The sequence below is a fragment of the Phragmites australis genome, chromosome 21, assembly GCF_958298935.1.
Source record: "Phragmites australis chromosome 21, lpPhrAust1.1, whole genome shotgun sequence".
In the NCBI taxonomy this organism is placed as follows: Eukaryota; Viridiplantae; Streptophyta; class Magnoliopsida; order Poales; family Poaceae; genus Phragmites; species Phragmites australis.
Window position 1 is genome coordinate 3,168,947 of NC_084941.1, and position 14,073 is coordinate 3,183,019.

The 14,073-nt window shown below is 41.8% G+C and overlaps 1 protein-coding gene and 1 pseudogene across 1 annotated transcript; both read left to right on the top strand.

Annotated features, from left to right (window-relative positions):
• Positions 1–382: 382 nt before the first annotated feature.
• On the top strand, positions 383–5,406 carry LOC133904142 (probable trehalase). Its single transcript, XM_062345649.1, has 11 exons — positions 383–1,129; positions 1,730–1,849; positions 2,067–2,182; positions 2,273–2,373; positions 2,475–2,584; positions 2,799–2,871; positions 3,083–3,250; positions 3,347–3,434; positions 4,369–4,486; positions 4,596–4,809; positions 5,041–5,406. The coding sequence occupies exons 1-11, from the start codon at positions 549–551 to the stop codon at positions 5,137–5,139; spliced, it is 1,788 nt and encodes a 595-aa protein (XP_062201633.1). The 5' UTR covers positions 383–548; the 3' UTR covers positions 5,140–5,406.
• Positions 5,407–7,455: 2,049 nt separating this feature from the next.
• Positions 7,456–11,598, top strand: LOC133904029 (5-oxoprolinase 1-like; annotated as a pseudogene).
• The last annotated feature ends 2,475 nt before the right edge of the window (positions 11,599–14,073 follow it).

The following is a 14,073-nucleotide window of genomic DNA, read 5'->3' on the forward strand; positions in this document are numbered from 1 at the left end:
TTTACACCAGATAGCGCATCATATAGCTCATTTATACCTAATATTTTCCTTACGAACGAGTGGGTAACAATTTAGCTGTGCAATTGCATAGGCCACCTAGATAAACTTCCTCTATGTGAAATGAGTATTTTGGCTATGCTGATTTCAGTGGGGCTTGCTATTGATATGTTTGGCAGATTTGAGTGGAATCAGAAGTTCTATCAAATAGTAGTTTTCAATTTTTAATTTATTATAATATATAAAAATAATTCTTTAAAATAAACTAGATACTTTTAATTTATTTCATACAATTCTATAAAATAACTCTTTTCAAATAATTTGAATCAGGCCTCTACCCAACAGCCCCGAGCGCGGAGCTATTTTCAGTAGCGAGTAGCGACCGGTCCCCTACCGCTCCATCAGTTTCCAGCAGCCAATCGCGGGAGCGCGGAGAGGAGACGAGTCACGAGACCCGCCGCGCGCTCGTCCTCCTCGCCGCCGAGCCCTCCCCGCGTCGTAGCCCCTACCAACTCCGCACCGTACGTAGCTCCTTTTAAAAACCTCGGCGGATGGTTGGGCTTCCGCACCCTCACCACGTTCTCCTTGTTCTCGTCCTCCTCCCGCTCCTCGGTGCGATCGAGATGGCGGCAACCACCGCCACCGCGGCCGGTGGGTCCGACGAGGGAGGCCACGCGCTGCTGGGGCTCCTGCAACGCGTCCAGTCGGAGGCGCTGCGCGTGCTGGGGCCTAACGACTTCGACCCCAAGCTTTACGTCGACCTGCCGCTGGCGGCCGACGAGGGCGCCGCGGCGGCCGCGCTCGCGGCGCTGCCGCGCCCGGCTCCGTCGCGGGCGGAGCTGGAGGCGTTCCTGGCGCGGTACTTCGGGGCGGCCGGGTCCGACCTCGTGGCCGCCGACCCGCCGGACTTCCACGCCGACCCGCGCGGGTTCCTGCCCCGGGTGGAGAGCCGCGAGGCGCGGGCGTGGGCGCTGGAGGTGCACGCGCTCTGGAAGGACCTGGCGCGGCGGGTGGCGCCGGACGTCGCGACGCACCCGGAGCGGCACACGCTGCTGCCGCTGCCCGGCAGGGTCGTCGTGCCGGGCTCCAGGTTCCGGGAGGTCTACTACTGGGACTCCTACTGGGTCGTCAGGTCCCTTTCCTACCTCCGTCTCCGCCCCTTGGTTTGATCTCCGCCTTGCTCCATTACTGTTACACATTCGTTGTCGTCTCCTACCATCGAACAATACTATTTTTAATTTCGAACTATCTTCGAACTGTGCTAGATCACGCAGAATCAATTTATCTTTTTTTTTTTTGGGAGAAGCATAATTGATGAATCCACTTGTCTGTTCCTGCGTTCGTTGTACGCTTCGTCAGCATGTTTGTTCTGTTTCGTCGGCCTGTCACGTATCTTATGGCACCATCTGAATTCTGGGGCGGCTGAATTTTCTATGGGTGGTGATGCTTTGCCGGCCGGTGTTCTGGGGGGCATATTATTAGATTTAGTATTCCGATTTCCGAGACCACATTGTTGATCGATGACGGCGTTGACAGAGTCCTCTAGTTTATCTGTCCTTCTGGAGGAAGTGAGAACGAACATTGCAGCAGATCCTGATTCCTAAAATGTTATTATATTTTATAATGTACTGCACAACTACGTGCTGATCCCAATATGCATTCGGAATGAACAAACCCTTAATATTGGTGTTGTTCCTCTTGTTTTTGTTTCTCATGGTATGGCTTCATGCAGGGGATTACTGGTGAGCAAAATGTACGACACGGCAAAGGAAATCGTGCTTAATCTTGTATACCTGGTAGAAAAATATGGTTTTGTTCCGAACGGTGCAAGATCGTACTACACTAACCGAAGGTGATAATTCTGCTTGCACCAGAGGGACCTGTAGTTTGCATCTGCCTTGTTTAGATTATGTCTGTCCAATGTTTCTAAAATTGATAGCATCATGAGAAGATGAGAAGGCTGATTAATGAAAACTAGTTGTAGTCGTGGTACTGCCAATGAAGTGCATAGAACTTGCACATGCAATATATTACCATAAGGTCATCTGATAGATGCCCTCTCTTTGCAGTCAACCGCCACTTTTAAGCTCGATGGTTTTAGACATATACAGGGAAACTGATGATTTGGGCTTTGTTAGGAGAGCATTCCCCTCTCTGCTGAAAGAGCACAGCTTCTGGATGTCAGGTATACAATGAAGAAAGCAGCCGTTCAGCTTTGTTTTTATGTTTTCACTTGATTAAAAGCAATGTCCTGTTACATTCATTCTTTATGCAGAGATTCATAATGTAGCTATAATGGACAATCATGGTCGGGTCCATAATTTGTCTCGGTACCAGGCAATGTGGAACAAACCTAGGCCGGAAAGTGCAACAATTGTAATGTCCAACTTTAGTTATGTTATTAACTTGCTGATGGCAGTGATTTTTTTTTTGCCATTTAATGGATCAACTAACTATATAGTCTGTTCTTCTTTAAGGATGAGGAACTGGCTTTGAAGCTTAATTCTACAGCCGCTAAGGAAAAATTGTACCACCAAGTTGCTTCAACAGCAGAATCAGGATGGGATTTTAGCTCTCGATGGATGAGGTTGGATGTTTGATAAATTACATGTCCTTATTTGCTAAAAAAAAAGATAACTTACACGACCTTAAAAAAACTGATGAGTCAAAGATATTTGCTGTTACGTACACTGGTTAAAACATATACTGCTAATTGAAGACACGGCAGCTCCAATGATATCAAATTCATGATTGTAATGTGTACCAAATGTTGTTTCTAATGGTTTCACTGTTTTATGCAGAAATGCTACTGACATGGCAACACTGGCAACAACTTTCATTATACCTGTGGACTTGAACACGTTCATATTCAAGGTAAGATATGGAGCTTGTTATGATATTTGAGTTCCGATGTGGCATGATATATGGATTTAGCATGGCTTGGATACACAATATTCAGCATTGTATTCACTTCATGTCTACAACAATAACATTCACAATAGCTAGGAAGCTAGTTGGGAGGAAAAGTTTGTAGCTAGATCAAGTCAATAATGCTAAGTCCTTACTATCTTTATGCACAATACAGATGGAGCGCGACATAGCTGTCTTTGCTAAACTCATTGGAGATAATGCAACCTCAGAAAATTTTTTAGAGGCTTCAAAAGCACGTCATATTGCAATTGACTCTATTTTATGGAACTCCGAGATGGAACAGTGGCTTGACTACTGGCTTCCTACTGATGGAAATTGCCAGGTGCTCACGAGTGATAGCATTTTGATCTCTTATGATCTTACCTGATTTTAATTAACACTTTCTGGTGCTATTAACTGATACACAATATTATTCCAGGGAGTCTACCAATGGAAGTCTAACTCACAGAACCGCAACATATTTGCTTCTAACTTCATTCCGTTGTGGTTAAATGCACACCATTCAGGTGTGTGTCCTTGACTCCCTATGTTTGTTTCGGATCATAACAGTGATAAACATCCGCCGGGAGGATAGCCGGGCGACATCGGCTTCTAAGAGAGAGATTAGACTATATATTTGGGAGACTTAGATTAATTCTTCTTCTTCTTGCTTGATTACAATAATGTGTGGCTGCCCCTTTATATAGAGGGGGAATTACAATCCAAATCCTAACTTACCTAATTTATCTCTAACTAAATTGGAAACTAATCAAACTCCATCTCCTAATTTAAATCAAATCCGACTCCTACCAAATTTATCTCACAATTACATGGCAAATCTTGATCTCCTGCCCATGACAGGTTCTAATGCTTGAATGTGCAGTGCTTTGTTCTGACAGTATCCGAAACAATATCTAGGAACATTGTTAGTTCCGACTCGTTTGTATTTGTTCCGAAGCTCGTTCTGTTGTGTGGTCTAATGAGTATCCTGTGAAGTGAACTTAGCTTCCAAAACACTAGAAAGTGCATGGTATTGGCAATTCTTTCGTTCAGCAACATATTTTTTTTTATTATTCTTGATGATATTGGCAGTGCTCGTGCCACATTTTCCCAAAAAAAAGAAAACAATCATTTGATTTCATTAGACCTGTTAAGAAAATGAAAGCAAGTTTTCTAGGAGAAGAAAATCTCTTGAACTTTTCATTATTGTACTCTTCCTAAATCCTAATATATATGGGTGCCGAAGGTATTTTAATGTGAAGGAAGCATCATGATACAACCCTTTTTCTTACCGTGCTCTCACATTAATTCCACCTCAAGAGCTAATCTTGCCTTTTGCCAAACTTCTTGAGTTGTTCTTACTACTGGAAGAACAATAATCACATATGAAATTCTTGCTCTTATGATATTTTTCCCTTTCGTTGCATGGTAACTTACTTTGGTTGTCTGAAACTTAACCAGGATCGGTGCAATTTGTCGACGAGGCAAAATCAGAGAGAGTCATGAGAAGCCTCCAAACATCTGGATTACTTCATGTCGCAGGAATAGCAACTTCCCTGTCAAACACAGGCCAACAATGGTTAGTTCCCTCTGGAAACTATGGATGGTAAAACTCCACCAGGTAAAATTTGTACAAGCAAATATTTTTGCTTCCCATTTGCTTAACAGTTGAGAAAATAACTGAACAGGGATTTTCCGGATGGATGGGCCCCATTGCAGCATCTTATAGCTGAGGGGTTGTTGAATTCTGGTTCAGAGGAGGCGAGAAAGTTAGCTGAGGATATTGCTACGAGGTGGGTGAGAACAAACTATGCCGCATACAAAGCAACCGGCGCGATGCATGAGAAATATGATGTGGAGGCCTGTGGAAAATCTGGAGGAGGCGGTGAATACAAACCCCAGGTACGGTCATGAGTTACAAATAAAAGTACAAATCACGAGCATGTCTCCGTTCCTTGATAAACGGTGACCTCATACAATTTACGCCTTGATAGCTTCTATAGTAGTTAATAAGGGTTGTGATACTGTGAGCCTTTTTAATCGTCGTATGGTACTCTTATGACCAATAAAACCAGAGATCTAGCATCCAATTTTCTTCTGTTCTAATGTGAGCTCATGGACATCTTTTCGCAGACTGGTTTTGGTTGGTCCAACGGTGTGATATTGTCGTTCTTGGAAGAATTCGGATGGCCTGAGGACAAGGAGATAGACTGCTCACGGCGGCGAAGTTAACCTTGCAGGAGTGGAATCTGTCTAGGAAGGTTTACAACTACACATACATGGCTACGCTACGCGCGCGAGCGGTGTAACGCGCTGGGCATTTGCACATTGCATACATGCAAGCGTTTGCATTACATTCAGCAGTTCGGCAAGCGTTTCCCAAATTTTCAGTATGGAGGATGTAGCAGAATTATGAGTTTGGGCAAGATGCGGCATGGCACACTCTTTGACCAGTGACGCAGTATTGATTAGCATTGTATAACAATAATACTCGGCACCTCATAATATTGAATGTATTCTTGACGATTACAACAGTCACATTTCATGAATAGAGTCGCTTTTTTAATACAAGAGGACTGAAGTTTCTATGATGACTTTTGGGTGATTGGGTTCGTTATGACGATCAGGAATTCCATTGGAGAATTAGAGTGTTATAAAGAAAACATCTAGGGTCATGCATGGATTCTATGGGTGCTCCGTTGGAAACTATTCAATTCCCGTATAATTTGAGAAAAACTCCAGTGTTTATTTTGTCAAAACACGCAAACATGCGCTTTGACCTGTTATGGAGGGAAAAAAAAACGCAAACATGCGCTAGTTTTTTTTTTTTTTTTTTTTTTTTGAAGCAAACATGCTCTAGTGATCAGAAAAATTCCGGCGTTTCGGGTATGGCCACGGGTTTCCGGCCGGCGGCGTGGTGACAGTGCGGCGAGAACTGGTGGGGAGGCCGTCGGCTTTCATGCCGGTGAGGTGCCGTGTAACTTTTTTTTTCTTTCGATCTGTGCAAAGAGTCGGCCCCCGGTTCCCGGACGGTGGCGTGGTGGTGGTGGTGGCAGGCCCCACCAGATCATGTTCATTGTAATCACGCGATTGTTCATTGCTACACACTCGAATTGCAATTTATGCTACTATGTATTGCGATGTATAGATCTATTCCGACGCAAAAACAGTAACAACGAGAAAACATACCAGATCGATCTCGCACCTTTCAATTCTTGTGAGCGAGACAATCCAATTCCCCCAGTAATGTTCCGCTAACTTGTCTCCGACAGAGCTTCATGCTGCTAACGTATTGAAGAACCACTGCTACCGATGGTAGTCTAGAGATACCTGAAGAAAATAATTACAAAAAAAGACACTATGTAGGAGAAAATCTTTCTCTTTATTTTATCTGTTTTTTTACAATAAAGAGTTCTACATTGTATATATATAATATCAAAAACTCCTAAGAGATATAATCGAAACTTTTAAAAGATCAAGATGAACCTCTACTCGGTTATAAAACTCCAGATTTCTTACCAATCAGAGAAATACAGAAGTTTCAATCAGGGCTACTATTGATGCTCCCAAATCCGAGGTATGGGCTTCTGACTCTCGCAATAGAAATGAAGTCCAGTCCTAACTGCAGCTTCAGCTCGATGGGATTATACTACAAAATCTGAAATTATTTATTTTTATATTTTTAATTTTAAAAATATAGAAATATACATCTGTTTTGAAAATTTACAAAAATAGACATTTCTCACCCATTCAGTAGAAAGTGATATGGATCACCCCTTCAATAGATATACATATTTCTCGTGTTCTTCTCTCACTCTTAAAGCATCTCTAGCGGATACAAATAACAACTCGCCATCGCTATTTTTACCAAAAGATATGAAAATACATTCTCCAACAGATACGGCAACTACCTCGCCATTCCTATAGACACGCCACGCTGACCTCCTCGCTCCGCAAAGGTAGCGATCCTCCCTGCTCTCGCCGTCCCGACCTCCATACGTTCGGACCAGTCCGTTCCCACGTTCAGCTCCTGTGCAGCAAGTTGCCAAATGCTTTAAAAATTCATTTCTTCTTCCCTCTTCTGTAAATTCAAAAGGTAAATTTCTGAATTTTCTAAAATCACACTGGTTTTTGTGCCCGTAGATTAAATAACAGAGAATCCATTTTAACTGGTACAAACTAAAAAAACTCTTACAAATTTTAAATGAAAATTTCCCAAATTTAACTATTTTTTTCTTCGCTTGAATTTTTAGACATAAATTTAATTCCCAAAAATCAGAAAAAATTCATGAATATTCATCTAAGGTAATGTACTAATTTTTAAAATTATTGACATCCCTAATTATTGACTGTTATGAATCATAAAAATAAGTTTTTTTAGAGAATCTTAATTAAATATTAACTTGGGTTTTTTAATCAAACCAATTAAAACATGTTGCTAGTGAGCTCACATTTAGAAATTTTAGACTAATTTTATACTCTCAAATAAAATGAAAGTTAATTGAAAAATATGAAATCCGAAACCGATCGGTTCACTCCGAAGAACCGATGGGTTCGGTCCTAACGTAGAAAGCTACGTGTATGTTTATTTTTCCAATTTATTTCCTAATTTTGATTAATGAACTTCTAAAGTTTTTAAAATTGCACTGATTTTTGTGCTCATACAATAGAGAACCCATTTTAACTGATTCGAACTAAAAATCTCTTACAAATTTTAAATGAAAATTTCTCAAATTTGATTGTTTTTGTACTTCACTTAAATTTTTAGGATATAAATTTAATTCTCAAAAATAGCTGTTGAAATATAGCCGTTAAATAAAATAGCAGTTGGAATATAGCCGTTGAACAAAATAGCCGTTAGAATAAAGCTGTGGTAAGAAACAACTGTTGTAAATAAAATATAGTATACGAGATATGTAGAGTGAGATTTAACAAGTCTGTTGGAGTATGCAGAAATATGAAGGGAGAAATTTTTAGAGTGAATAGCCAAATAAAAATATAATTATTTAAATTTAACTAGTATGCTAAAGATACTCTTAGTAAGAAAGAAATATGGATCTCGCACCGTGGAGAGAATATATGAATCTCTGCGCAACCATCGTTGGCATGTCACGCCATTTCTGGTCCACCGAAAGAGCGATCCATATTGCTCGCCTACTGAAGTGGCGTGCAAATTTTCGAAATGAGCGTTAAATTTTGCACTTTTTCGAAATTTAAAAATAAAAAATTCCAAAACCTGGGATGGTGAGAGAGGTGGGTCATCTGTTCAAGGGATCTCTGGGGAATTGGTCAGGGTGGCGAAGCCTGTTGATGTGGAAGCATTGAAGCCTTTGTTGAAAGGTTTGCTTGACAAGGGGATTAGATGTTTGGCAGTGGTGTTAATGCATTCGTATACTTATCCTCACCATGAGCTCCTTGTTGAGAAGTTAGCTCTGGGGATGAGATTCAAGCATGTATCTTTGTCTTCGTCCCTGACACCCATGGTTCGTGCAGTTCCTAGGGGACTGACAGCCAGTGTGGATGCATATCTCACACCAGTCATCAAAGAGTATTTATCAGGATTCATGTCAAGATTTGAAGGGGGGTCTTAGCAAGTGAATGTGCTATTTATGCAATCAGATGGAGGACTTGCACCGGAGAGGAGATTCTCTGGGCATAAAGCAGTATTGTCAGGTCCTGCAGGTGGTGTGGTTGGCTATTCGCAGACCTTGTTTGGACTTGAGACATCGAAACCGCTGATTGGGTTTGACATGGGAGGTACATCCACAGATGTGAGCCGCTATGATGGAAGCTACGAACAAGTTCTGGAGACCCAGATTGCTGGGGCAGTAATTCAAGCTCCCCAGCTTGACATAAACACTGGCTGCTGCTGGTGGATCAAAGCTTAAGTTTCAGTTTGGTGCTTTCAAGGTTGGGCCAGAATCTATTGGAGCACATATTGGTCCAGTTTGTTACAGGAAAGGTGGCGAGCTGGCGATTACAGATGCTAATTTGATTCTGGGAACTGTTATTCCTGAGTACTTTCCATCAATATTTGGTCCAAATGAAGATATGCCCCTTGATCATGAGGCTACAAGAAAGGAATTTGAGAATCTTGCTGTTGAGATTAATTCTCACCGGAAGAGTCAGGACCCATCAGCAAAGGACATGACAGTTGAGGAGATTGCGCTTGGGTTTGTCAACGTTGCAAATGAGACAATGTGTCGGCCTATACGCCAGTTGACGGAAATGAAGGGGCATGATACTAAGAACCATGCCCTCGCATGTTTTGGTGGTGCCGGTCCTCAACATGCATGTGCTATTGCAAGGTCCCTTGGTATGTCTGAGGTACTTGTTCACCGATATTGTGGAATATTGAGTGCATATGGGATGGGCCTTGCTGATGTCATTGAAGACTTGCAAGAACCATACTCTGCTGTTTATAATGCTGATTCTGCTGCAGAGGCATCTAGAAGAGAAGCTCTTTTAGTAAAACAGGTGAAAGAAAAATTAAAAGAGCAGGGTTTTGGAGAGGAGAACATCAGGACAGATTCATACTTGAACTTGAGGTATGAGGGAACTGATACAACTATCATGGTTAAACAGCCGGAGAGAGGATCTGGAAATGACTATGCTGATGAGTTTGTGAAACTGTTTCAGCAAGAGTATGGCTTCAAACTGCTACACAGAAAGATACTCGTGTGCGATGTGAGAGTTCAGGGTGTTGGTGCCACAAACATCCTGCAGCCTTGTGAATTGATACCAATATCAACCAAACCTGTGCAAGAAAGCTCGTGCCGGATTTATTTTTCATATGGATGGCAAGAAACTCCACTGTACAAGCTTGAGAATCTGGGTTATGGCCATGTCTTGGAGGGCCCTGCAGTTATTATGAATGGGAATAGTACAGTGATCATAGAAAAGAACTGTAAAGCCATCATCACCAAGTATGCTAACATAAAAATTGAGATCAGTGCATCTCCAAGCACTGCAAAAGTAGCAGAAAAAGTCGCAGATGTGGTCCAACTTTCTATTTTCAATCACCGATTCATGGGTATTGCTGAACAGATGGGTCGGACACTTCAAAGAACTTCAATTTATACAAAACATAAAGGAAAGGCTAGACTTTTCATGTGCTCTCTTTGGTCCAGATGGTGGCCTTGTTGCAAATGCACCTCACGTCCCTGTGCATCTAGGAGCCATGTCTAGTACTGTACGCTGGCAGCTTATTTTTGGGGTGATAACCTGCATGAGGGCGATGTTTTGGTAACAAATCATCCATGTTCTGGGGGGAGCCATCTGCCTGAGATAACAGTTGTCACGCCAGTTTTTGATAATGGGAAGCTTGTCTTTTTTGTTGCTAGTAGGGGCCACCATGCAGAGATAGGTGGTATCACCCCGGGAAGCATGCTCCTTTCTCAAAATGTATTTGGGAGGAAGGTGCTGCCATCAAAGTATTTAAACTTGTTGAAAGGAGTGTTTTTCAAGAGGAAGGAATAGTCCAACTGCTGCAGTCACCTTGCTCAGATGAGCTTGCTAATTATAAGATCCCAGGAACACGTAGGATCCAAGATAATCTTTCTGATCTCCATGCTCAGGTCGCAGCAAACCAGCGAGGAATATCACTTATCAAAGAACTAATAAGAGAGATGCTCAAGACAGTTGCGTCTAGAGTTCAAAAGGAGAATGGATCATGTGTTATCGAAGATGAAGATTATATGGATGATGGTTCTGTGCTCCACTTGAAGCTCACCCTTGATGCTAGTAAAGGTGAAGCTACATTTGACTTTGAGGGTATCAGTCCTGAGGTCTATGGCAACTGGAATGCTCCTGAAGCAGTCACAACAGCTGCTGTCATATACTGTCTACAATGCTTGGTGGACGTGTATATACCGCTAAATCAAGGTTGCCTAGCTCCTGTGAAGATCCTCGTCCCTAAAGGATCTTTTTTGTCCCCAAGTGATAAGGCTGCTGTGGTTGGCGGCACTGTACTAACCTCTCAAAGAGTGACGGATGTTGTCCTAATGGCATTCCAAGCTTCTGCCTGCTCTCAGGGCTGGATGAACAATTTGACCTTTGGAGATGACACTTTGGCTACTACGAGACTATAGGAGGTGGCTGTGGAGCTGGGCCAACCTGGGATGGCTCAAGTGGTGTTCAATGTCGCATGACAAACACAAGGATGACTGACCTTGAGATCTTCGAGCAGCGGTACCCTATTCTTTTGCACAAATTTAGCATCAGGGGGAACAGTGGAGGTTCTGGTTTCCACAGAGGCGGTGATGGCCTTGTAAGGGAGATCGAATTCTGCCTGCCTATTGTTGTGAGCATTCTTTCTGAGAGACGGGTGCATGCTCCCAGGGGACTGAAGGGAGGGGAAAATGGGGCTCGCGGTGCAAACTATCTAGTCAGAAAAGATGGTCGCCAAATATACCTTGGAGGAAAGAACACTGTAACGGTTAGTGCTGGTGACATTCTTCAGATTTCACTCCTGGCGGCGGCGGCTTTGGCTCTCCTTGATGACATTCTTGTGGATGTACACCTGCCTTGCTTTGTTTCCTACCTCTTGTACTTCTGTAGGTCTATTTGTATCTGCTTCTAAAATAAAACAGAACAAAATTGATACAAATGCCATCTGGTGGACATTTCAGATGTTATTGTTGCTCCTGAGGCATTGGAGCTGAATATACAGTTCTGCTTCTGATTCCCTCGTATCTTGTTGCTGTTAGTTGGAAATTACCATGTTTTAGTTTGTGTTTGTGTCTATACCGTGCCTGCGTGCCAGGTCCAAAGGCCAAACTGTTTCCAGTATTAGCCTGACTGCCTTAAAATGCTACCGTTTGTCACTAGTCAGTATTATCTGTACCACTTTGTTGTTGAAACCTCTTGTCGTAAAAGATCAGACCTCTGTGGGCATAGGAAAGTACAATGTATACTTTCAACTGTTCATACGCTTTTATGTTTTAATCGATGCGAATCCAGTCTCACAAAATACAGCAAGCTACACATGAATTTTGCAGTATGTAATGCTTTCTTGCATCCATCTTGAATACTTTGTTCCGTGGACTTCTTTTGGTGCCCATCAATTTTTTTTATCAGAATTCAGAACTGCATCGGTTCCATAAGGAACAGACATTATTGGCCAGTCATTCCCTTCAGTCTTACACCTAACTGTGAAGATCAACCCTTGATCCCACGTTTCAAAAAACAAACATCAACCGCTGATCCCTTTTCAGATGCAAATAGTGGATCTCTGAATCACATGAGAATATACATGAAAATTGATATATATATTCAGTTTATTTATATGGTATATCATAGTATGGGGTATGTACTCTCGGGAGTACAGAGTAGTTTTCTTATATATATAAGATGAGTCTATTCTATGTCTAGGCACAACAGTGAACTGTGTTGCACCACCTCCAGTTATAACTTAAAAGACTGTCAGTTATGACTAAGAAAATAGTTAGTTACGATCACAACTATACTGACTTATCTTGAGGATAGTTACGATCATAACTACACTAAGCTATCTTATAGATAGTTACGATCATAAACTATACTGTCATATCTGTCAGTTACGACTAAGAAAATACTCAGTTACGACGGTACAGATAGTTGAGTTACAATCACAACTAACCTATCTTGTGAATCGTAACTATACTGCTTTTGAGATCGTAACTGGGGGTGTGCGCAGAGGTGAATAAGTTACTGCTTGTGCGCAGAGGTGAACAAGTTACTGCTTGTGCGCAAAGGTGAATAAGTAATATAGTTACGACCATACATATTAGTAGTAATTGATATATCTTGTGGATCGTAACTATACTATTTTTAGCGTTGTAATTAGGGTGACGCAACAGTAAACTGCATTGCGTCTAAGCACGTAATAGATATACAATATGTATATATAGAGAGAGAGAAGATTTTTTTATGAATGGCAAGTACTGCATTTAGACTGCCGTAGGCATGACAACTGCTGAAAAATCATTGGATGCATGAGGTGTTAAAAAATTATAGTACAAACTGATTGGCACTCTCTTCTTTCAATGTAACAGATTGATTATAGGATGCATGAGGTGTTAAAATTTTACAAAACCAGACCGAGCAGTCTCAGAAGATATCATGCACAGAGGTTGCCTAACCTGTGAAGGAGCCTCGATCATGAACTACGGAGAATTCAAGGCGGGTATCAAGACTAATAAATTGGTATGAGAAATAGAACAATAGAAAGCAACTGAGATGTGCACATAAGTAGCATAAATATGTTAACTTGATGCATTTTTCCTTTTAGTTGGTTTACTCAGTACAATGGTTTTTACATCAGGTGAATCCTCAGAGTGGAGGTGATATCGCATCCTCTCAAAGGGAAGTAACATAGACAAAACACACGACTAATAATTACCAAGATTAATAGGAAACAATAGACTAAACTTTTGGAGTATCTGAGCCCGGTTTTCGAACACTAAATCACTGCATGTGTGTGGGTGTGGAGGCACTAGCATATTGATGGTCCTCTTTGGTATGGTTGCATGTAATCCAACACATGCTCTGCAAGAAAGCGTAGCTCAGATTGCCTCACTTGTGAATCTAGAGTCGAGTTGAAAAGGTTCATTGAGTAGATAAAGGATGCACATTTTTCTCCGAAGAGTTTTTTCAGATCTTCTTGCATATTGGACTTGGAGGCTGCACCATAATTTTCTCTTGTACTTCCAGAGTAATAAAGAAGCAGAAACTCTGCACATCTTAACCTGAAAAAAGAAATATCAAGTGAATTAATTTACGGTGATAAAGAAGTTAGTCTCAATGAAATGTGTCTGGACTCTGGACTCTGGAGTATGGACAGACCTTATATGGTCATCCGTATCTGTGTCCTTAACAAGGTCAGCAATTTTATTTAGCCCCTCTTGTTCCTTGAAATCCTACAAAGAGATCAATAAGAGATCAAAGGCGAGCTACAGACAGATAAATTCAGCACACAAGCTGTAGAAAATAATAATAAAAGGTATTCATGTTCATCAAGCAGATCTTACCATCAGATTTTCTGTGCAACCCACCAGCAATGTGTCAAGGGCAGTGAGCCCGAGGGTAGGAGGACCTCGGCTACGTAGATCGTAGCCGCTGTCCGTGATGGCCGGTCGGGTTATACCCCCTTGCCGCCGTTCTTCGTCGGTGGGTTATTTCCCCCTG

What these genes read in the sequence shown, in the direction of transcription:
- LOC133904142 (XM_062345649.1), top strand. Translation starts at nt 549, where the DNA reads ATGGTTGGGCTTCCGCACCCTCACCACGTTCTCCTTGTTCTCGTCCTC. An exon ending in TGAACACGTTCATATTCAAG is followed by an intron (nt 2,872 to 3,082) that starts GTAAGATATGGA and finishes TGCACAATACAG; the next exon opens with ATGGAGCGCGACATAGCTGT. An exon ending in GTTAAATGCACACCATTCAG is followed by an intron (nt 3,435 to 4,368) that starts GTGTGTGTCCTT and finishes AAACTTAACCAG; the next exon opens with GATCGGTGCAATTTGTCGAC.